This window comes from Bolinopsis microptera, chromosome 9, assembly GCF_026151205.1.
Source record: "Bolinopsis microptera isolate Bmic1 chromosome 9, MBARI_Bmic_1.0, whole genome shotgun sequence".
Taxonomy (NCBI): Eukaryota; Metazoa; Ctenophora; class Tentaculata; order Lobata; family Bolinopsidae; genus Bolinopsis; species Bolinopsis microptera.
In genome coordinates, this window is record NC_087080.1 from 3,776,190 (window position 1) to 3,800,379 (window position 24,190).

At 37.2% G+C, this 24,190-nt stretch overlaps 2 protein-coding genes across 6 annotated transcripts; one reads left to right on the forward strand and one right to left on the reverse strand.

The window, feature by feature from the left end:
• On the reverse strand, nt 1-24,157 carry LOC134821241 (protein argonaute-2-like). Of its 5 annotated transcripts, none has more exons than XM_063831941.1 (25): nt 24,062-24,151; nt 23,698-23,758; nt 22,860-23,050; nt 19,389-19,492; nt 19,122-19,227; nt 18,729-18,819; nt 18,521-18,591; nt 18,187-18,288; nt 17,683-17,872; nt 15,815-15,942; nt 15,356-15,467; nt 14,577-14,668; nt 14,287-14,360; nt 13,748-13,871; nt 9,565-9,686; nt 9,079-9,239; nt 8,713-8,865; nt 8,052-8,137; nt 7,756-7,855; nt 7,382-7,515; nt 6,983-7,129; nt 5,806-5,903; nt 5,365-5,459; nt 1,317-1,428; nt 1-1,009 (listed from the first exon to the last, which is right to left on the reverse strand). In XM_063831941.1, exons 2-25 carry the CDS (start codon nt 23,717-23,719, stop codon nt 832-834), a joined length of 2,793 nt encoding a protein of 930 aa, XP_063688011.1. In that variant the 5' UTR covers nt 23,720-23,758; nt 24,062-24,151; the 3' UTR covers nt 1-831. The 5 variants fall into 5 exon arrangements, with proteins under 5 accessions (XP_063688011.1, XP_063688012.1, XP_063688010.1 ...); XM_063831942.1 differs by lacking the exon at nt 24,062-24,151 and adding an exon at nt 23,938-23,990; XM_063831940.1 differs by lacking the exon at nt 23,698-23,758 and having other exon boundaries at nt 24,062-24,157.
• LOC134821242 (uncharacterized) lies at nt 11,923-13,600 on the forward strand. Its single transcript, XM_063831945.1, has 4 exons — nt 11,923-12,141; nt 12,261-12,466; nt 12,625-12,752; nt 13,020-13,600. Exons 1-4 carry the CDS (start codon nt 11,940-11,942, stop codon nt 13,387-13,389), a joined length of 906 nt encoding a protein of 301 aa, XP_063688015.1. The 5' UTR covers nt 11,923-11,939; the 3' UTR covers nt 13,390-13,600.
• Nucleotides 24,158-24,190: the final 33 nt, after the last annotated feature.

The window sequence follows — 24,190 nt, forward strand, 5'->3', positions numbered from 1 at the left end:
TTGATCTTGAAATAGTGATTGCAGGAGATGAACCTTTACAATTGAACATTTAGCAAAATATATTTCTTGCCTTAACAAAATGTACAGTTTAACCCAGACATAATTTTTGACGACAGCTTAAATAATATAGCATAGATCAATGATCTCTTAAATCAAATGTCAATTTGCTGACGATAAACCCAATTCTTTAATTCTGACAACCAGCTTTAAGTAACAGAAATAACAATAGTTAAATATACCTTAAGTTACATTATTATACCCGAGACCAAAAATGGCTGATTTGGTAAAATTCTGCTATTTCAATGTCTACAGTCAAACCGATATACAAATCAATCGATATCAAATTGCAGTAAATCGTATAAAGTGTAGTTATAATAATGTAACTTAAGTTACGCATTCTATAAAAAATATAGTCAGAATTTGAACAAGAATCCTCATCAGGGTGAAATAATGCCCTTCAATTTCATCTGAATAAAGGTAATACACACACGCTTATAAGGCCGAAATTAACTTGGGATTTAATATTTGCTTTATCGGGTTTGAAAAAATATTTTCAACGTCAAGTTAATTTTGGCCCACCCTTTATAACAAGAAAAATCCAAATAATGAAATACACCACGGTCTGAGGGCATAAAGAAAATGATAAAAATCTGATTGATGAGTAAAATCGAAGAGAGCATCATTAAAAATAGTATGAATAGTATGGCAAAAATATATATTCTAAGGCAGGAATGTATAATTTCATTATATTATAGAAGAGAGATTGCTCTAAAAACTTATCTTCTTGGTCTAATTATTTTTAGTCCTGCCTTACGATGAAAAAAAAGAGACTCACACAAAATAGCTTATGTTTTTCAAGTTCTTGTGCTGAGCCAGTTTGTATTCAATCTGACTAAGGTTGGGGGGTTTAGCTGCGTCAAACCAGTTGAGGCGCATTGCAGAGAGCATTGTGCGCGCACGTGCGCAGAGCAAGTGCGCGTAGTAGGTGGGTGCTGGGTAGGACACACTCCTGAGTGATTTTAAGTGTCAGGAAGATAATATTAATAAATATCAGCTGATACTCTGATAATTAATTTAGAATATATCAGAAAATTAAAGTAGCTAATAGCTATGAAACTGGAGCAACTGATATAATAATTAATTAACCGATAATTAATTTAGGAATATAAGATTCTACAATGAATTAAAATGGAAGTAGCTACTTGGGGCAACGAGCGTAAGTTAAAATGAAAGTAGCTACCTGGAGCAACGAGCGTAAGTTAAAATGGAAGTAGCTACCTGGAGCAACGAGCGTAAGTTAAAATGGAAGTAGCTACCTGGAGCAACGAGCGTAAGTGTGGCAGAGGTAGAAGGTGAGGAGTTGTACCATATCAGGGGACATGTCACTGTCGTCATACAGCACTGTGTAGTGGCAAGGTCTGTTTGTACCTGCACAACATGTATTTTATAACGGTGTAGTGGCAAGGTCTGTTTGTACCTGCACAACATGTATTTTATAACACGGTGTAGTGGCAAGGTCTGTTTGTACCTGCACAACATATTTTATAACGGTGTAGTGGCAAGGTCTGTTTGTACCTGCACAACATATTTTATAGCGGTGTAGTGGCAAGGTCTGTTTGTACCAGCACAACATATTTTATAACACGGTGTAGTGGCAAGGTCTGTTTGTACCTGCACAACATATTTTATAACACGGTGTAGTGGCAAGGTCTGTTTGTACCTGCACAACATATTTTATAACACGGTGTAGTGGCAAGGTCTGTTTGTACCTGCACAACATATTTTATAGCGGTGTAGTGGCAAGGTCTGTTTGTACCAGCACAACATATTTTATAACACGGTGTAGTGGCAAGGTCTGTTTGTACCTGCACAACATATTTTATAACACGGTGTAGTGGCAAGGTCTGTTTGTACCTGCACAACATATTTTATAACACGGTGTAGTGGCAAGGTCTGTTTGTACCTGCACAACATGTATTTTATAACACGGTGTAGTGGCAAGGTCTGTTTGTACCTGCACAACATGTATTTTATAACACGGTGTAGTGGCAAGGTCTGTTTGTACCTGCACAACATGTATTTTATAACACGGTGTAGTGGCAAGGTCTGTTTGTACCTGCACAACATATTTTATAAGGGTGTAGTGGCAAGGTCTGTTTGTACCTGCACAACATATTTTATAACACGGTGTAGTGGCAAGGTCTGTTTGTACCTGCACAACATATTTTATAGCGGTGTAGTGGCAAGGTCTGTTTGTACCTGCACAACATGTATTTTATAAAGGTGTAGTGGCAAGGTCTGTTTGTACCTGCACAACATATTTTATAGCGGTGTAGTGGCAAGGTCTGTTTGTACCTGCACAACATGTATTTTATAGCGGTGTAGTGGCAAGGTCTGTTTGTACCTGCACAACATATTTTATAAAGGTGTAGTGGCAAGGTCTGTTTGTACCTGCACAACATGTATTTTATAACGGTGTAGTGGCATGGTCTGTTTGTACCTGCACAACATGTATTTTATAACGGTGTAGTGGCAAGGTCTGTTTGTACCTGCACAACATGTATTTTATAGCGGTGTAGTGGCAAGGTCTGTTTGTACCTGCACAACATATTTTATAAAGGTGTAGTGGCAAGGTCTGTTTGTACCTGCACAACATATTTTATAAAGGTGTAGTGGCAAGGTCTGTTTGTACCTGCACAACATGTATTTTATAACGGTGTAGTGGCATGGTCTGTTTGTACCTGCACAACATGTATTTTATAAAGGTGTAGTGGCAAGGTCTGTTTGTACCTGCACAACATGTATTTTATAACGGTGTAGTGGCATGGTCTGTTTGTACCTGCACAACATGTATTTTATAGCGGTGTAGTGGCAAGGTCTGTTTGTACCTGCACAACATGTATTTTATAGCGGTGTAGTGGCAAGGTCTGTTTGTACCTGCACAACATGTATTTTATAACACGGTGTAGTGGCAAGGTCTGTTTGTACCTGCACAACATGTATTTTATAACACGGTGTAGTGGCAAGGTCTGTTTGTACCTGCACAACATGTATTTTATAACACGGTGTAGTGGCAAGGTCTGTTTGTACCTGCACAACATGTATTTTATAGCGGTGTAGTGGCAAGGTCTGTTTGTACCTGCACAACATGTATTTTATAACACGGTGTAGTGGCAAGGTCTGTTTGTACCTGCACAACATATTTTATAACGGTGTAGTGGCAAGGTCTGTTTGTACCTGCACAACATGTATTTTATAACACGGTGTAGTGGCAAGGTCTGTTTGTACCTGCACAACATATTTTATAACACGGTGTAGTGGCAAGGTCTGTTTGTACCTGCACAACATGTATTTTATAACACGGTGTAGTGGCAAGGTCTGTTTGTACCTGCACAACATGTATTTTATAACACGGTGTAGTGGCAAGGTCTGTTTGTACCTGCACAACATATTTTATAATGGTGTAGTGGCAAGGTCTGTTTGTACATGCACAACATGAACATGTATTTTATAATGGTGTAGTGGCAAGGTCTGTTTGTACCTGCACAACATATTTTATAACACGGTGTAGTGGCAAGGTCTGTTTGTACCTGCACATTTTATAACTTTTGTTATTTGTTACCTAGCTTTGGTATCAAAATAGTTTTTGCCTCAAAGTAGATCAAGAGATCGTACCTAATTCCCTTGATGCACTGGATAGTTCAATAGTGTTATTATAAAAGGCATAATTTTGAGGAGCTACTCTGTATTGGGGCTGTATTGTACAATGTTGTGTTGTACCTTTGTACGTAAAAGCTGTTGCGATAGGTTACGGACTGTCGTGACACAAATCTTAAATATGTCAAATCTTAAATATTCTGTGTCTACTGTATTATTACATTAAACTTATTAAGTAAGCTCATCACGATACGTGATTTCTTAAATAGGGCTCATTTCAGTTGAAATTAAGACCAATAATTTGTTAAAGCATGTTTAAAATCAAATACAAATAATAAAAACATTATTCCAATCGCTATCTCCTAAAAGAGAATCCCTTGATAAGAGGAGGACAGGGTCGAATAAGTGTCCGAGAATGTAGAGTCATGCGAAGAGTAGGCACTTGAACTCTCCTCTTCTTGTTGGAGTTGGATAACAGGTTCTCCAAAGTAAGATCTCCGATAACTTCATCCAGCTCAGCAAAGTTCTTGTCGTTCTCTGCGTATCTCCGGTGTTGTAATGTCTTGAAATGGGCGTCCAGATCGCTGACAGAAACTCTGCAGTTCTCACAGAAGATCTTGCGTTGGGTGGGTAGGGGGCGAGGTGGGGATTGAGTTGTGGGGGATCTGTAACATGCTGGTTTGGAGTGGGGTGTAGGAGAGGGTTTGTCTCCAGGACTCATCTGTTTAGCCCAGGGTGATCCAGAGCAGGGGTGGTCTGGGTAACATGGTACTTGAGTCTTTGTCAGGAACTGAGGCTTGTAGATCTTATCTTCATCCTGAATTACAAGAGCTGCTCGCTGGGTGATGACAGGAGTAAGAACAGGCAGGTTTAGGTTTGGGAGGGGAGGAGTTGTGTTTTTTAACAATGTTGTAGTCTTCAAGCCACGTTTTGACAGCCACAGAAGAGATCAGCTTGGCTCCGAGAGTATGGATCTTGGTGAGAAGTTTGGGACAGATTTTAGCCTTGTTGAACACCACTACATGAGTAACAGTAGAGCAGAAAAAGGGTTCCACAGGAATGCCAGCTATCTTGCACCGAGACTCCAGAGCGGGGAGATTGTTGAAGTAGAGGTTGTAGTTTCCAAACATTTTTAAAGGTATTGATTCGGTAGATCTAGATGTTGAAATTGATGATAGTTGAAACGTTGATATCCAGTAAGAATCATGGTCAGGCTATATAGTTTCTCTCAGGAGGTTGGTCAGCGGTGTCAAGGTTGGGTTCGCTATGTGCGACTCCCGGGGTGCTTGCTCTTCGTTCGTGTGTTGGTTGACACTACTAGTAACTAATTCGACGAAGAAAAGTGAGAGTACTGTTAAGTTAATTGTGATCTGATCCAACCAATGACAATGATACCAACAAATTTAGGATATTGCTTTATAAATTATATATGCTACAACAATTACTGACGAACAAATTCACCCAATTTAACACGTTTACTTGACAAGCTGAACTGGGAAAATGATTGGAAACCCAATCAGCATACCTTTTTAACAGTCAAATCTCATTTAGTCACTTAACTAGGGCACCATATTAAGCTGATTGGGCAATGGGCACCTTGTTAACCGTGGGAGACCTGGGTCTAATTGGGTGAAGTGGTTGATCAACTGCAAAAGATAACATGATCATAAACATATGAACAAGCTCAAGAAAGTTTGAACAATTTACCTTGAATACCACTGTGACTGTTGAGGTAAAAGTCGAAGTGTATTGGATTTGTTATCTCCCTGTCAACTACTGTACCGGCAGGAACATTGCCTGACCTAATAGAAAACGAAAGTTAACAAACTTTCAAAAATACAAGAACAATAAATTTATACACATTACCTGACCTAGTAGAAAACGAAAGTTAATAAACTTTCAAAAATACAAGAACAATAAATTTATACACATTACCTGACCTAATAGAAAACGAAAGTTAACAAACTTTCAAAAATACAAGAACAATAAATTTATACACCACTTATTAGCTTCGGTCGTGACTAAATACTATACTTTATTCATAAAGTAAACAATAAATTGAAGAGGACAACTTGCATTTTATCAACTTGTAAATACAGACCTGTACAGACAAGTACAGAACATTAATAAGATAAACATTGCACAGACCTGTCAGTGTCACGTGGTTCTGCACAGTACAGTCTGGTATGATGCCGCTTCTGAGCGTTAATGTAGGTTATCTTAGGTTGGTAGTCTGGTTCTAGCTCCTGAAGGAATGTAAGGAATTTAAGGAATAAGGATGAAACAAGTAGAGAAGTGAAATACACTCTTGTTATAACACCAGGTTAAACATAGGTTAGGAGATTAGGTTTAACCACTATAGCTCTATAGGGTCGGTATACGGCCACTATACGGTCTCTATACGGCCTATAAACGGCTCGATACGGTTAACAGACCACCCCTCCCCCCCCACAATTAGTCTCACCTAACTGTAGCTCTGAGTGGACAGTTTATTACCTATACTCTACACTCTACACTCTACACTCTACACTCTACACTCTACACTCTACACTCTACACTCTACACTCTGCACTCTACACTCTACACTCTACAGTGTAGGATATATTATTTAAACTGTTATACTTTATAGTGAGCCACGTGTATTTGTATCATGTAAAAAGCACGTGTTGTTTTATAACCTCATCGGAATGTCACGTTTGACAGTAAAACTACCAACACACTACAATCACAAGATGTACCGTGTCCTGTGACTGCCAGTCAAACCAACCTGCCAGTCTACCTTAGAACGTGATGTTACATACATGTTACTATGGTTTACTAGTTGTAGACTTTGGAACGGGGGCTCAATGTGCAATGCTGTAACAATGAGATGTTACAGCATTCACATGCACAGGTGTGAGCATTTGGTCACATATGGTAAAATTATCATGGCCCTAGGGCGTATAAATTGATCAGTAACGACACTTGAGATGCTGGCCGATCAGAGGATTTGTACAAATAATTACTGTCTAGGTGTGCAATTTTACAAGATACAAAATTAGAGCACTTGGATATCAGATGTCAAAACTTGAATTTAAGCTCCTTTGTCATTGAGTTTAGAGCGATAATGAATAATTTTAGGAACTTTAAGCCCCGGTAGATGAAATATGACCTCCCCACATGACACAGTAAATTATATTTACACACGTCAAACGCACCACATCAAGACAGTTAAACCCAAGCAAGCATCAATACCATCCGGGTATACACGATATTTCCAACTAATGAATAAAGATAACACGATAACATATCCTCTAAAGCCCTCTAAATGTCCCCTAAAAGCTACCTTGCAAGCTGCCTGGATCCCAGCAATCTCCTCAGTCAGTGTCTGGATAAACTGTCCCTGTGAAACACCGTCTCTGTAGTATAATATCTTGGAGGGTTTGCGCTTTGAGGTGATGCGGAACTCTATCAACAGTTCCTTCATTATTTCCTGAAAATTGATCAGTTAAATTGGAGGACGTTGTTTAATGGAATTGACGGAGGAAAGCTGATATTTTATCACAAATTTGACTGTGTCATAATCGAATTTATGATATAAAAATTACTAAATTTTAGCGTCATCCATAAAAACAGCACCAGAAATAACCTTGAAATCACCTACCTTGAAATCACCCTACCCTCACCCTAACTTGAAATCACCCTACCCTCACCCTACCTTGAAATCACCCTACCCTCACCCTACCTTGAAATCGCGGATAATCTCATCTGAAGTTCTGTTCCGTTTGTGGTGTTGAAGTCGGATTCTACTGGCGTACTTACTGCACGCTCGGTCTAGCGTACACACTACACCTGCTATTGAGGGCTTGTTCCCTTCGTCTGGAAGTTATTGGTGGTTTAGTGTCACGCGATAAATTCGTTTGGAAACCTGCCAGAATCTTTAGTTTCAGTGTATTGAATAAGTTATGTAGCGTTAATTAAGGCTCTCACTGTACAATGTACATTGTACTTTGAAGTACAGAATACAATGGTGAAATAAAGTTTGGTTCCTATGCCATGGTAATTTGAAATTCAAACCCCGACGATAAACCAACTGTAGATGCTCCATTTCAAACATACCTCTAGCCCAATGGGTGACATCTGCTCCAACTATCATTACCGGTTCGCTGAACACAAACTTTCCCATCTGGTTTGCTAGCGGTGACATGTTGTACGCCAACTGAGATCAAGGTTAAGATTTAGAAGAAGAAAAATTATAAATAGTAAATAAAAATGAATACTAATAGATTCTATTAAATTGACCGATTTTATTAAGTTATTTAGCATTGTATCATGACTGGGTTGCAGGTTGCAGGTTGCAGGTTGCAGGTTGCTGGTTGTGATATCAAACATAAACCTATAATTCCAGTACTAACCTCCCAGTTGACTCCTCCTAGTTTGGTGTTTGTTTTTAGTAGAATGTTACCCAACGTTTGGGGTTTGAACTTCTTCTGATACGTGTCTGATTGAAGGAGATTTTAATCGAATATTTGTGAAGTTGTGTAGCGTATATTGAATCTGGGTGAATTAGAGTTCACTCAGATTGCAGGGGAAATCACTGTGTTTAACTTACGTGGACCAATTGGCTGCTTTCCCCAGATATTTGATTGTAACCAAGCCGGGATGGAAATATGTATAATCTTTTGGACGGATGTAACATATATCTTAATTTAGCGGCCAGGAATAACATTACATTGTGATCTTAAGCGACGTGTCCTAAGGATAACTATTCTAGCCACATCACTAATGTGGCAAGTCATGGTGATACTTACACAAAACATATATAATCATTTCAATGTTTTAAATTCTTGATGTAAACTTACTCATACTTACAGATATTTAACTTAATTATAAATTTATTTGCACAAATTAAAATTTTCATGGCATCATTGGTGCTTGATAACTATCAAGTTATTACCAGCTATTGATATGGCTTGAACTTGCCCGTGTTTTCACTAGATTTGAGAGCACTTTCCAACTATTTAATTAAGTAAGTTATCAAGTGATTAACAAAAACTAATTAATTAAGTAACTGACCTAATCTGATACACTGAGTAAGGACCCCGGAGGAGACCTCCATCTCTTTAACCATGCTGTATGTGTTGTTGTTTGTGTTAGGTGGTAGGATCACGAACATGTACTGTAGGTTCTTGTGTTGTTCTATTATCTCTTCTCCTATTCGCAGGAAATCTGGGCAAATAGATTGGTGATTAGTAAATAGTTAATTAACTGTGATTGATTAATTTGGTTTGGGTGGATGAGGATTTAGAATATTACAAATTGATAAAGCAAATTATAATTTAATTAAGATTATCAGCTTTAACTGTTGTAAATGTTTTATCTCATCTATGACTCAAACCATGAGGAATTAAATTTCAATACACAGAGAAAGAGTCAACTCACTTCGTTCCTCGACGTATCTAACAACCACAGGATCACTAAAGATGATCCCCATATTGGATCCCTCCTTTGCAAGATCATTCTTGAACTTTCTTGGGTCGAACCGGTCTTTAGAGGCCATGCTCATGAGGCCCCAATTAGTAAGGGATCTAGAGGTCTTCATCCTGATAATTATTATCAGTATTTCATCTGTAACAAGCTAACTTATGTTTTCTTGGGTAAATTTCTATTGATCCTGTTTGATGTGACAAGGAAAAGGCTCTTATCAGGAAAGGAATTATTCAACGTTTCAATGTGACTCGAACATAAGCAAACTTATGTTTGATATCCACTAGGCTTAATTTTATAATTCGCCAAAATATGGCAGATAGCAATATTTCAGGGGCAGATAATTTATTGTTAAAAGAAATTTTTGACTACGAGACAACATATAATTGTGATGGAAAACATTAAACATGAGAGCTGAAAAGTTATGACGTGAGAAAGTACCTTTTTCCCCGCCACTGTCCAGCACTTGCCGTAACGCTGCCGTTACCGTAGGTTAGGTTGGGAGCCTGCAACACTCTTCCCTTCACCTTCATAGGTCTGTCACTCAACTCTAGTCCGTAGCTCTGAAATATTAAACGTTAAATTCCAGTTGCAGTATTGAGTACTATGTTTGGTAGATTGTTTTCTAAGGATTTTATTGTTTGAAATTTATTATATACGTAATTTATTATATACCGTAATTGTAAAATTATCGTTTGAGAGTGGACCACTCGAGCAGTCCATAACCCATGGGACATGGGTCGATTACAAACAAAATTACTATTTGAAATCTGTCATTTATTAATAATGTGATATTTATTGTAAATGAAATAATACGGCTATTTTTTTGCTCTGACAACCTTCATTTGTTAAATACAAACGTTATTGTATACATATAATAATATCTCAAAATATAAATATTATTATTGTATACATATAATATCTCAAAATAGAAATACTCGCTCCAAACCAGTATCTACAATTGAAAATGTTGAATCAAAATCAACTAAAACAAGGCAAACGGGCCACGTTCACTCAAAACTTTCTATTTGGTAACGGATTCCTGGGCTTCCCATGATAAGTAGAAGAAACAATGTGACTATCAGTATCAGAAGGTTTGCTGATAACAGGGCATCCCCTGAGAGAAAACTGTCTGAGTGTTCTTTTGTAGGACCGGACCAAACAAAGAACCACAAGTAACAACACTATTATAACCACTACTAACACCAACATTATTACGTATGCCCCACTCTCGATCATTCAGTGTTAACTCTCTGAATGATTTAGTTAATAATAGGTATTCTCAAGTCCCTTTATTCAGTGAGACGTTAGGTTCTGCTGTTGTTTTATCTTGTAACTTTGTAAGCTATTCCCAGCTGCTACTCCTTTTGGTAAGATGATCGCAAGTTCTTATTTAAGTATTAAGTTCTCTAGTCCTTATTCTGAGTTATTATATCCAGTTTGAAGATACGGAAGAACAATGTTAAAGTGAAATCGCACAAGATACAAAAAGATTGGTGAACATGTAACTGTAGAAAGAGCACACTCGAAAATAACATCTTAAGATTGACTGCCATGCTAACTGCCATGCTAATTGCTAAATGTATCACCTGATGAAACACGATCATCTTAACTTGCTGAAATTCACTATTCGTATTAAATTGTTAATACTGTATCCGATGGGCACATTGGAAAATTTCAGGTATTAAGACAGCTGCAGGACATCGAGAAATTAAGCAAGCTTCAAAAGATACTTCTTACAATCCGGACCAGCATGGGAGCTTGAAAGCTGTGCTTGATTGTAACTCTTTATTAGACTCTTTTCATAAATCTCTTCATGAAGCTCTTTACAAAGCTCTTTACAAAGCTCTTTATAAAGCTCTTTACAAAGCTCTTTACAAAGCTCTTTACAAAGCTCTTTATAAAGCTCTTTATAAAGCTCTTTACAAAGCTCTTTATAAAGCTCTTTACAAAGCTCTTTACAAAGCTCTTTACAAAGCTCTTTATAAAGCTCTTTATAAAGCTCTTTATAAAGCTCTTCGCAAAGTTCTTTATATAGTTTTATATATAGCTCTGTACAGCAGAACCCCGATTTGCCGCAAACTCTGATTCACAGCGGCTGTTTACTTTCTCTAAACTCCGCGGAAAATCGGGTTTTTTTTACTGTATTTAGGATAGTTTATAATTGCAATATATACGTGAAGTTTAGCTTTTCATAATCATCGCCACTTATTTCAACTCCTTGAGTTTCTGTGGTAGAGCTGTTCAAGATTACACCAAAATTGACTGGCGACAATACGATAACAGTCTGAAGTAATGACGAGAAATGCAAGCAGATCCTAAGTTTGATTAATAGTTAAATGCTAACTGAGCTGAGGTATACTGTCTCACAGTATAAGTAGACTATTAGTATATTATATATCATAACTATCTTCCGATGATATTTGTTTGTTTGTGCAATTGATGATCAGGCAACATATTTCGCTACGGCTGACGAATGAGGATGGACGACAGGATACCATTAGCTTCTTAAATACGGTGATTGTCCGATACAGTCCGTTACTTTTGTTAAGGTCCATAATAAAACTTAAATGAAATTATGAACTCATGAAAATTTCTTACCGTCAAAATGAGTATTAGTTACAAGAGTGGAGCCACAAAGTAGGCCAAAATAATCGAAATTTAAACTGGTACTAATTATTTACAAGAACATAAGTAAGTAAGCACTAATAGGGTACTTGCAAATTGAAAACTATCCCGTCACGAGACAACGAAATTCCGATAGAAAATCAAGCCTCAACCAAAGCCTCCCTCACTTCAGATATTCGTCTCTGAATATGTTGTTACATTTTTTGGCGCTTTTATGCACGGTCCGCGCTGGTTTATACCGGTTCAGTACAGCGACCACACCCTGGGAGTTTAGGCTTGAGACCGCACAGCCCGATACAACGTGGTTTCCTGTTGAGTTTTTTCAGGAGTATGAGCTTGGAGCTCCCGATGAAACTGGTGCCATGCCCATACTAATTGATAATTCTAACGGTACGTTAAGATCGGGCTATTATTTGAGATAATTTGGAAAATTTTTGGCATCGATTAATATTTTATAGTATTACAATGTTTGCGCAGTGTTGTGTCTCTTTCACTTATCATTCCTTCAGTTGTGCAGAAGCAGTTAGGTATTAAAAAAATGAGTCCTATTTGCGACGACTACTGGTACGACCTGGAAGCTTCAGAATTCTGCAAAATGAACGGATATCGTCGGGGGCGTCGCGCGAGTTTTACGACTAAAGACGAATTCGCAAGAACAATGTTGAACTGTTTTGACTTTGTTGCACTCACTAACGACGAGCTTGGAGCTACGTCGGTCGGTTACTTTTTTTTGTTGGTTACTGTTGCTGTATTGTTTACTTCACCACTAATCAAGTAGTTATAATTAGCATAATTAACGTTATTTTAATTAATTAGATTTAATTAGCATAATTAACGTTATTAAACTTGATCAAACCAAGAGTATTTCTACAGACGTGTACGGTAACGGACTACAAGGACGCCACGATGCCATGTAATATGGACCAGGCTGCGGCTGTGTACTGTTGGGAACACAACTATATCCCTATTAAAGTCGTCTTCTTGTCAGTCACAAACACCGTGTAAGTCACAGTTGTCAGTTTCACAGTCTGTAAGTATTAGCGCCACTATTACCTCTTCCGGGGCCTTCCGCAGTTAAGATACAATGAAACTGTGATACCAAGATAGTTCTTATAATGGTGAAACGGCAGAGTAGTAGTAGAGGTAGCAGAGTTAATATATATAATCATCCTCAATCCTGCAGCCACATATCGGCAATACAACAAATTTCATGCCAATTGACACCTATTAACACCTAAATCATGATGGATAATTACAATATGTTTCAGGAAGAAATTCAAGATAAAGGTCATGGTAGGATCAGAGAAATACGGTCGGTTCTACAACTCACTCCTCAAAGACGAAGCCTTAGGCACGGAACCAACGAACGCAGACTTCAAGTTCCTCACTAGTGGAGCTCAGAAAGAACTGAAACTGAAGGTTAAGATCCAGAAGAAGGCGGGAGCGGTGACCTTGTCTGGCAAGTTCCCGGACAGTAAGAAGTGTTATGAGCTGTATTTCAAGGGGAAGAGATTCGTGCAGTGCATGCAGAGTGGGAAACTGAAGATCAAAGATTTCAACGTTATCAGCGAGGAGAATGTGGATGTGGTGAAGGAGAAGTTTGTGGTGGATAAGGAATCACCAAAAAGGAGTCGTTAAGTTTCCGACTGTTTCTCACAACTGACCCGTAACAGTAACTTACCAATCAGTTCCCCACATGTATCCAGATCTATTACTTATTAATATAGCACGGTGTTATGGACTTTAGCCTTAGTGTGACAATATAATACAGACTCGTACATCTTTAATCAATTCGAATGTGCTGCATGTTCATAGATACGAAAACAAATAGATGCAAAAGATTATAAATTATGAACAATAATCCAGCAGGATGGAAGAATTTGTTTTAGTTTGTGCATCCGTATTTCTTTCTTTTTCTGGCTACTTAAATGTTCATTTATTTCTTTTTTATTTGAATAAAGTTATTACAATATAATGAAATAAAACCAATCCTCACCTTAGCTAACTCGTAACTAGAATCGATGAGTTTCTTTGCTGCAGAATCGATGTTTCGTTTTTTCACATCCGGTCTTTTAGCGGATGTTCTGATGATATCTGCAATCTGCTTTTCTGATAGCGACCTAGTAAAAAGTTTCTATTTACATGGTATTCAGATCACATTTCCAAGAATCCACATAATTGAAGCAATTTCCTAAAAATTTTCGTAAATTTGTGTGGTAATTGGTAAATAGTAATTCTTTGCAGTTAATTAAGTAAGTTTTATGCAGTTGAAAATGACAGAAAGCATATCATAATAATCATATTAATCAAATTATACGCCCCTTTAATGTTATTCTAAGACCCCGACTAAATTCAAATTTGCCATGACCAGAAGTTAAAAGTACACACTGTGATCTAATCAGACCAAACAAGGAGCTATTAAAGGGCCATTAGGTAATTATTAATTAAAGCACAGTTACTTATAGACTACGGATTCAACGTATCAACCCCACGAAGAAATTTCAAAGTATATGTATATTGTATAAAGTGTGGTACCTGATACAACGCTGCCCCTCCACAATAGTGCAGAGCTCAACAGGAAGGTAGATATCTCTGTTCTTCGGCTCAACCTGAACACAGTCCCAGTTATTGTAGGAGGTTGTTTGGAGTTATGCGGAATAAACCCAATAAAGTTAACAGTAACATATTCAAACAATACTAAAATACCATGTTTCAAAAATTGCCTTTTACTACTTAATTACCTTTTACTACTTAACTATACCTAAGACTATTTTTGATGGGCGGAACAAAATTGAGGATAATTACTGTTAAATTAAAAGTCATACCTGAACACAAGGCAGCTGAGGGAACTGTAAAGTGATATCCTTGTTTTTCTTGAAGTAAGATTCTATCGTCATCTTCAGACCCGTGTTGTTGTCTGAAGTAAACACACGTGTAACACACATGTAACACACATGTAACACACATGTAACACACATGTAACACACATGTAACACACATGTAACACACATGTAACACACATGTAACCCACATGTAAAACACGTGTAACATACATGTAACACACATGTAACATACATGTAACACACATGTAACACACGTGTAACACACATGTAACACACATGTAACACACATGTAACACACGTGTAACACACGTGTAACACACATGTAACACACGTGTAACACACATGTAACACACATGTAACACACGTGTAACACACATGTAACACACATGTAACACACATGTAACACACATGTAACCCACATGTAAAACACATGTAACATACATGTAACACACATGTAACACACTGCACATGTAACACATATGTAACACACATGTAACACACATGTAACACACATGTAACACACATGTAACACACATGTAACAAGATATTGTAAAAAGTAAACAGAGTAACCTGGAATTTGGAAAACAAACAACAGAAGATTTTAATAAATTATATACAGAAATATACAAATCGTCATATTAAATTGTGAGCTTTAATTAATACTTAATTAATACTTAATTATTACTTAATTAATACTTAATTAATACTTAATTAATACTTAATTAATACTTAATTAATATTTTAACTGTAAGATATTTTACCAGTCATTAGATGTTTGTTAGCAGGCTCCTCTTTTAAGGCAACTACACGATGTTTTCTGGGATGTCCGTTGTGTGTTACTTGTACTTGTAACCCTTTCAAGTGATCGTTTATCTAAAAATTATATTAATTAATCTATTATCATAATCAATCTATTATAAATTAATTAACCAACAGTTTAACTTCACCCATGAACAAACGAAGCTCTGGAGTGGAAGTTGGGACTTTACGAACCCCGGAAACTTAAGCAAGTTGTTCAGAAAAGCTAACACGTGTAAATTAGAATGTGCGAACAATTATATCTCAGATAATCATGATGTATCTCCCCAGCTCAGGGAGTTTAAATTAGTTTACATTTGAAATAAAGAAGACACTTTACCAATAGTCAAGCAGTATTTATAAGACATTGCTGTTTATTGTCCGTTCAAATAAGGTCCGATAAGGTATTATTATTGACCAACCTTACTAATTTCAAATGACTTGAAGCTCTGTCTGTTCGGATAAATACTGGTGAGAAAATCTTTTAAACTCTGCTCCTTGTAAAATGCAGTGTGCTTCTCGTCGATATTCACCAGTAACTTCCACTGCCCTGAAAAGAATTTTAATAAATTTCCAACTAACTAAACAAACTGTATTTAAGACAACAAATTAAATTTAAAGTTTATTTAACAAATTAAGACGTAAACGTGAAGAGACAAAGTTAAACAGGCAGTTTGCCCTACTGTAAATCAGTTACTGGCACTTATACTCGACACTGAGGAGTAAAGTTTAACAATGGCTTGTTTGTGATAAAGCAGCTATAAAGCATAATTGCCAGATCCTGAGATCCCCTCAAACGTCGGCAGCTGCAGGTTTCAGTTATAATGTAACTCATTGTAACTGGTTTCAGTAAAAATGTAACTCATTGTAACTGGTTTCAGTTACAATATAACTCATTGTAACTTGTTTCAGTAACAATGTAACTCATTGTAACTGGTTTCAGTAAAAATGTAACTCATTGTAACTGGTTTCAGTTACAATATAACTCATTGTAACTTGTTTCAGTAACAATGTAACTCATTGTAACTGGTTTCAGTAACAATGTAACTCATTGTAACTGGTTTCATTAACAATGTAACTCATTGTAACTGGTTTCAGTAACAATGTAACTCATTGTAACTGGTTTCAGTAACAATGTAACTCATTGTAACTGGTTTCAGTAACAATGTAACTCATTGTAACTTGTTTCAGTAACAATGTAACTCATTGTAACTGGTTTCAGTTACAATGTAACTCATTGTAACTGGTTTCAGTAACAATGTAACTCATTGTAACTAGTTTCAGTAACAATGTAACTCATTGTAACTGGTTTCAGTAACAATGTAACTCATTGTAACTGGTTTCAGTAACAATACATAACTCATTGTAACTGGTTTCAGTAACAATGTAACTCATTGTAACTGGTTTCAGTAACAATGTAACTCATTGTAACTTGTTTCAGTAACAATGTAACTCATTGTAACTTGTTTCAGTAACAATGTAACTCATTGTAACTTGTTTCAGTAACAATGTAACTCATTGTGACTGGTTTCAGTAACAATGTAACTCATTGTAACTGGTTTCAGTAACAATGTAACTCATTGTAACTGGTTTCAGTAACAATGTAACTCATTGTAACTGGTTTCAGTAACAATGTAACTCATTGTAACTGGTTTCAGTTACAATGTAACTCATTGTAACTGGTTTCAGTTACAATGTAACTCATTGTAACTGGTTTCAGTAACAATGTAACTCATTGTAACTGGTTTCAGTTACAATGTAACTCATTGTAACTTGTTTCAGTAACAATGTAACTCATTGTAACTGGTTTCAGTAACAATACATAACTCATTGTAACTGGTTTCAGTAACAATGTAACTCATTGTAACTGGTTTCAGTAACAATGTAACTCATTGTTACTGGTTTCAGTAACAATGTAACTCATTGTAACTGGTTTCAGTAACAATGTAACTCATTGTAAATGGTTTCAGTAACAATGTAACTCATTGTAACTTGTTTCAGTAACAATTTAACTCATTGTTATATGGTTCATTAAAATGTACACATCGAGCTTTATCTTAGGTGAATGGGTCTAATTACATACAACACTGAGGACATCTCTGGGGATTCAATGTGTTGGTTCAGTACAATAAACAATTTAACGAGTACAGCAACATGTGTATGGTAATAAACTACGCAATGGGTGGGGACTGTATGACATAACGTCATTATTCCAGAGCCCAGAGTAACAGGTGTGAGATTAGTAAATAGTAACACGTGAGTAACACGTGTGGAATTAAACATTCCTAACCTGGTTTAACTGCCATAACAGAACCGGACCAGAGTTGAATACCATTCCCTAGATCAGCAACGGTTTGACCACGTGGGAAATAGTTCCTTCCGTAGCTCACGTAGCTCATTTTTGGCATGAAGCCAAGGATTATGTCGGCGCACGAGAATAGGTTGTAAGGTAAATCTTTGGTCTCGTTTTTGTACACTTTCTGCGGAATAGGTTGCTGTGTGTTAGTACACGGGGTTCAAAGTTCATGAATAAAAATATTTCAAGACATAATTATTAATTATTATAGTATAGAGTGAAGAACACCATGTGATTTTCCATATACAATATATTATATAACTGTTATACATTTTATTTAGCAAAGGAGAAAGATTACAACTATAAATGTGTAATTTAATGTAAACATATTCGATCAATTGTAGATTATTATATTTATCCAGTCAGCAGATGAAAGGCCAACTGAACATGTTAATTGTGTGCACAGTTTTTTATATAAGTGTTGAAGTGTACACGTACCTCTATTTCAGAGAATTCTATTACACCCTGAGTGGGCCGTATCTGAATGTTGATTGCTTCAAGCCGCGTAATGTTACTTTGGAACTTTACTGGCAGTTGAATCTGCAAATTATCATTCATCAGGTGTTAGATTCGTGTGAAAAAACTCATTTGAATATTTCCATACAAAAAATTCAAGATAAAAATTGAAATGTAATGACCACAAATTTCTTATCGTTAAACGGTCAATATTAAATATACCGACATTTCATTATGGATTAGCATGATAGCATTATGGTTCCCATATATATGCTCTTAGATGGTATAATAAGGAACCATGAGGCAAACAGCTTACCATCTTATCAAGGTTTGGAATACGTTTATTAGTGTACATGATCCGACTACCATCAAACACCGGATGAATACCTGAAAAAATTGTAAATAAAATTAGCCGAATAATGAATTTGCCAGAGTGAATCCTGATGATTAGTAAGTATACACTATACAACGATGATAAGCAATTAGTATAAAACGTAAATTCCTAATTAACATTAGTTACGAACCTGTGAAGTACACGTCTCTGTAGTCGGAGACCATTCTGTTAAAAATATCTACTGCTAAACTTTTGTTGGATTTCAGTATTTTCTCTGGAATCTGCAACAGTATTTACTATCAAACTTTTAATCATCAAACGTTTTCTTAGTTAGATGTGCTTAAAAAGCCGAACTCACCTTTTTGACGCAAACATTTTCCTATCTAAATCTGTGCATCTGTGTTTCGGATTTTTTAATCATATGACAAGCGGATGCTTTTTAATGTAGAAAATGTGTGAGCATTGCTACGTAAGTTTAAAATGTGTCATTAAAAAGATTGAAACGAGACTAAGAGGTTAACAGGGTTTATATCCAAACTAAAATTAAATCTAATTTTATTTCTATTAAACGATGTAACTTTACCTCAATTGTTATTTCGTACTGATGTATCTTCATAGTAGGTTTGTGATTAATCTCGTAAAAATTAGTATATAAGTCGATAGGTTTCCCTTCCACTCCATAGTCCTTCCTGGCAGATATCGAAAATTAATAAGTTCCAGATAAAAACGCTTGACTGAATGTTTTAGAACACAGCCATTCTGTAGAAAATCAGTACAAATTTTAGAGCCGAAAATAGAACAATCTGAACTGGCAGAATTTTCGAGCAGATTACCCACACCTCTCACAAACCTGTGCATCAATTCCAAGGTTTTATTTTTTGATGTCCAGGGGTTTATTATCTTTCCATTTGCGTCATATTTTGGTGCTATCTGTAGCTCTGCAACTTGGTTTGCCTGTACAGTTTTAAATTAGTCTTTTATTTAGATAATTATTATTATATAACTTTATTCAAATCAAAAATAGAACATAAAGAACATCTTGATGACCTGATAAGTCACCAAGAGAAAAATAACACAGAATAAACTAAATCATGCTTAACTCTCTCCATGCTTTTCTATCTGTTGCAAAAAGTCTTAAATGGTATAAATCGTCTGTATTTACAAGTCTAAAGTTTCTGTCACTTAAATCGTTCAAAATAGTTTTTAACAAGTTTGACTGGTGTCGTCCGACTCTACCTCTCATCAAACTCTGACTCTCTACAGCAAAATGTAAGGCAAGCTGGGCAGGTGAGTTATTATCACTGCGGAGGATGTGACCGAGCATTCTCCACCGTGCACGAGCAACACGCTCACTTAGTGGAACAACTTCGCAGCGTTTGTATAGAGTCACATTTCGTATGACATTAGGGTAGGTCATGCCGATGATCGTACGGAGATGATTCCTGTGGCAGACATCAAGTTTTTGAAGGAGTTGTTTAGATGTTGCCCAACTGTTGCAATTATACATCAGTATTGAAACAACTTGTGCTTCATATATCTTGAGTCGAATCTTCAAGGGTATACGTCTACCTTGTTCCCAGACTTTTTTGTAGTTCTGAAAAGCAATGTTAGCAAGTATACATCGTCTCTTGACATCTTCGATGCTACACAACTTAGAGCCTAAAGAGATAGATGACCTCCAAGATTCTCTACCTCTGAGTGTCTCTCCTTTGTCATCAACCTCGTTCTTTCCGGCCAGATAGAAGTGGGTGAATTCGGTTTTTGACTCATTGACAAAAAGATTCCACTCTTCCAATATCTCTTTACATATTGGCAACAAAGACTCCAAGTTGCTTTTATCCTCATCAGTAAAATCAGCATCATCTGCATACTCCCACTCGAGGGGTAACAGATTCTCAGCTATGGGAGGGTTAGGTCTTAGATAGGACATAACAGCACGCAGGTGGTAAAGTGCTGCTGCCAGATATAGAGTGAACAAGTTTCCAGACAAACTGTCGCCTTGAAAAGCTCCAATTGTGACAATAAACTCTCCCGATATTGTTGAGTTCACTTTGATCTTCAGTTTAGTATTTGCGAGCAAATACCTTACCAGTCGAATGTCGTCCTCACTACAACCAGCATCAGCTAAAATGTCAAGTAATACCGACCTCTTTATGGTATCAAAAGCAGAGGACATGTCAATGCCCATCTTATGAAAAGACCAGCGTTTTTCTTTGACAACTGACACTAGTATTCGCTGGGTCCAAACGATATTTGCACAACTATGGCCAGGTTTATAGGCATTCTGCCAAGGACCAGTGTATTGAGATACTTGCCTTTGGATGCGCTTTAAGACTATCATGGACAATATCTTTCTAGTACCGTTTAGTAGGCAAAGTGGGCGCAAACTCTTAGGGGGGCCTAGTGGCTTTCCAGGTTTTTGGAGCGGAGTAAGGTATCCCTCTGTGAAAGAAGGTACATGTTCATGGAGCTCAAAGGATCGATTAGTAAGTTGTGCAAATGTGGAAAAAAATATTTCAGGAGAGTGTTTGAGAAATTCGTTTGGGATCCCATCTGGTCCAACAGCTTTACCGTTCTTGAGTTTCTTGGCCGCAAGCTCAACTTCAAACGCTGTAATGGGGTTTTGAAGGGGCCTAGGGTTACCTGTGAACGGTTCTAGTGGTGGTTCACTGTCAGGTCCAGTGTAGTGTTCTTCGAAGTACTGGCGAATGATTTCAGCCTTGTCTCGTTCATTATCTACCAGTTGGTTGTCACTGTTGAAAACAGACACAGAGCCTGCACCCGTTTTCTGTTTGCCTGATAGTTGACGAGCAGCTTCAAACATTCTCCGTCCTTCGTCTATGGTGGCTATAGAGTTAGCTAGGCTGTTTGCTAACTCAACTCTCAATGTTTTCAACCGTTTAGTAATGTCGTTTGAGAGCCTGTTGATTTTAGCTCTGAGAGCTGTCCTGTCTCTGTATTCGTTGTTGTTCAGTTGTTGTAAAAGTTGTTTCCTTTCTTCAGACATGCTAACAACTTGACTGTCAGAGGAATGATTCCTCTTTCGCTGTGGCTCGCGAAAACCCACAGTGGAAACAGCAGCTTCTTTAACTTCACCAAAAAGCATATCAAATTGCTGTTCCGTGTTGTTGGAGGTAAAGTCAGGATCTGATACAGTTTGCTCGAGTTTCTGACGAAGTTCTTGCTGATATTGTTGTTGAGCCTGTTTGCTTCCAATCAAGGTTGTTGTGTTATAAGTCTTCTGAAAAGCTCTGCTCTCCCTGTACAAAATGAAGCGCTGCGAAAAATCTGCCTTGGCAACAACAAGTTTGTGGTCACTGCGGTGCTTTGTACCTGCATATGACCTGGCATCAGTTAGCAGTGCCTTGCTTCTGGACTTGCAGAGTATGAAGTCAATCTGTTGGAAATAAGGTTTACTTTTCCTGGTTGCTCGATCCCGAATCCAACCAGTCCGTGTGGTAATGTGTCTGCTGTTATGGGAGAATGAAGTGTTGGCAGCAAACAGGCCATTAGCAGTGAGAAAGTGTAGCAACCTTTCACCGTTTTCATTCCTCCTCCCAACACCATGTCTACCAATATTCACATGTAAACCATTTTCTACATCAACAGGGCTTCTTTTGCCAAGTTTGGCATTAAAGTCGCCTAACATCCATACTTCAAATCTAGCAGGTACACTGATAGCCTCGAGTAGCTCATCGTAAAATTGGGTTGCTAATCGGGGATTCTGAACTGACTTGGGATTCGTAGGGCTGTAACAATTAACAATTCTGATATGACAAGGTGGTTGATCCACCCTTTTAGCACTTAATTTAAAGTCCATATAAACAACTCTGTCACTGATCTGATGATGCGATACTATACATTCCAAAAAACGCTTGTTAACAATAAACCCAAGTCCACCGTGTCTATCGTGTCTCTGATCAAACAAAAACAATCGATGATGTCCAGGGAGTGTTGTTTCCAAGTATTCACGTGTCTTGGTCTCCTGAAGTGCTAAAATGTCTAAGTTATATCTGTCAATGTCCTCTGCAACGAAGTGTTGCCTGTATGTGGTCGATAGACCGCAAACATTCCATGTCCCAAAATTGAGTGTCGTAGCCATGATGAAAAGAGTAGCGTAGACTAGGAATCCTGCGATCTTCCTCGAGGCGTTAAACGTACTGACTTTTGCAGTCATGCGGACCCGTTACAGTCACACACCATCCTATCAGATAGATAATTAGATAATGCATTAATAATGGCCAGCTTGGAGGCACTTATTCAATCAATAACCATATGATTCCGTATATCATACGAGTGAAAATATCGAAATATTTCAAACCAGAGGTTCTTTTTCAGGAGAAGGTGTTTGTTGTGCTGGTTCATCAGCTCCGGGTTTTTTATGTTGAGCTCGTCCCCTTCCCCTGCCGGTAGGTACATTTCGTTGTGGTGACTTCTGTTCGTTTTGGTTCTGTGGTGAGTTGATAGGAGTAGGATTCTGTTGGGGTGTTGCTGGAGTTGATCCTACTGGACCTGGTTAAGATTTGCTATTCACTAGTTATGTAATATAATTGTTATTTATTTTTTCTATATAAGATATGTTTTTTGGGAAAACTTAATTTTGTTGCTAGATAATAAAATTGCTAATGATTGTAATAATAACCATTAAGATATCTTCGTGCAGACATTAATATCACTGCAATAATATCTGCTAATAAAGAGCAACACCTTCGAAGTTACATAGTTACTACTAGAGTTAAATGAAAATGACCCAACATGTACTCTGAGCACTGGCTTGTCCCTCTGAAAAATAGATGGACAATGGGCATTGCAAATATGGCACAGTACATGCAAGTAAGTAATGACTAATGAAATAACATGCCATGTACATGAATGCAAAATAATGTCATATTATGTAGCTAACCTTTTAGATGCAATATTAAGACTTGGAGGATAAAACATTCTTAACTAAGGAAAAAGGGTTAAAACCTAAACTGTAAAAACCTAAACTGTAAAAACTGCTCATGCAGAAAACACAATAAGGTATCAGTGGGTAGTGAATACTGACTCAGTTGTGGACTAAGGTTTTTCACAACAACCAATTCAAGATTGCTCATATGCAGACTTAACAAAGCATTAAAAAACATCTACAATGCAGTTCAACCATCCAATCTACACACGTTTGGCTGAACGTCTAGGCATTGTCCAAGTTGAGCTTCAGTTGACAGAAAGTAGAAATTGCTAGAAAGTAAATCAAAAGTGAGACGATTGTTCTTTGTGTACCACTGGTACAGAAACCATAGCAGGAATAGATTGAATTAAAGAGTCCATCTTGGCAAGCCAAGAGAACTGTAACCATAGCATAGGAGCTATGAGTTACATTGACGGCATTTTGAAATAGGTAGAGGTTTGGTGCTTACCACAAGCAGTGCAATCGATTACACTAAACCTTTACTGCCCGGAGAGACCTACTATAGATGTAAGTCGTTAAAGCTATAAAAATTGATTTTAATCAGCACTTGAAAATGTTTAAAGGATAATAACCTGTTGTTTGGGTAGGCTTTCCTCTGCCTCTCCCCCTTCCGCGGGGTGTATTTGGGTTACTATTATTCATGCAAGGACATATTCCTAAAAAGTGAAAGTTTACGAGATATTGTGAATCTTGCACTTTTG

Excerpts from the sequence above, each read along its gene's own strand:
- LOC134821242 (XM_063831945.1), top strand. The coding sequence starts at position 11,940 with ATGTTGTTACATTTTTTGGCGCTTTTATGCACGGTCCGCGCTGGTTTA. Across the intron at positions 12,467-12,624 it reads ACGAGCTTGGAGCTACGTCG|ACGTGTACGGTAACGGACTA; the intron begins GTCGGTTACTTT and ends GTATTTCTACAG. Across the intron at positions 12,753-13,019 it reads TTGTCAGTCACAAACACCGT|GAAGAAATTCAAGATAAAGG; the intron begins GTAAGTCACAGT and ends AATATGTTTCAG.
- LOC134821241 (XM_063831940.1), bottom strand. The coding sequence starts at position 24,131 with ATGAATAATAGTAACCCAAATACACCCCGCGGAAGGGGGAGAGGCAGA. Across the intron at positions 14,669-15,355 it reads TAACAAACATCTAATGACTG|ACAACAACACGGGTCTGAAG; the intron begins GTAAAATATCTT and ends TGTTTACTTCAG. Across the intron at positions 9,240-9,564 it reads GGACAGTGGCGGGGAAAAAG|GATGAAGACCTCTAGATCCC; the intron begins GTACTTTCTCAC and ends AATAATTATCAG.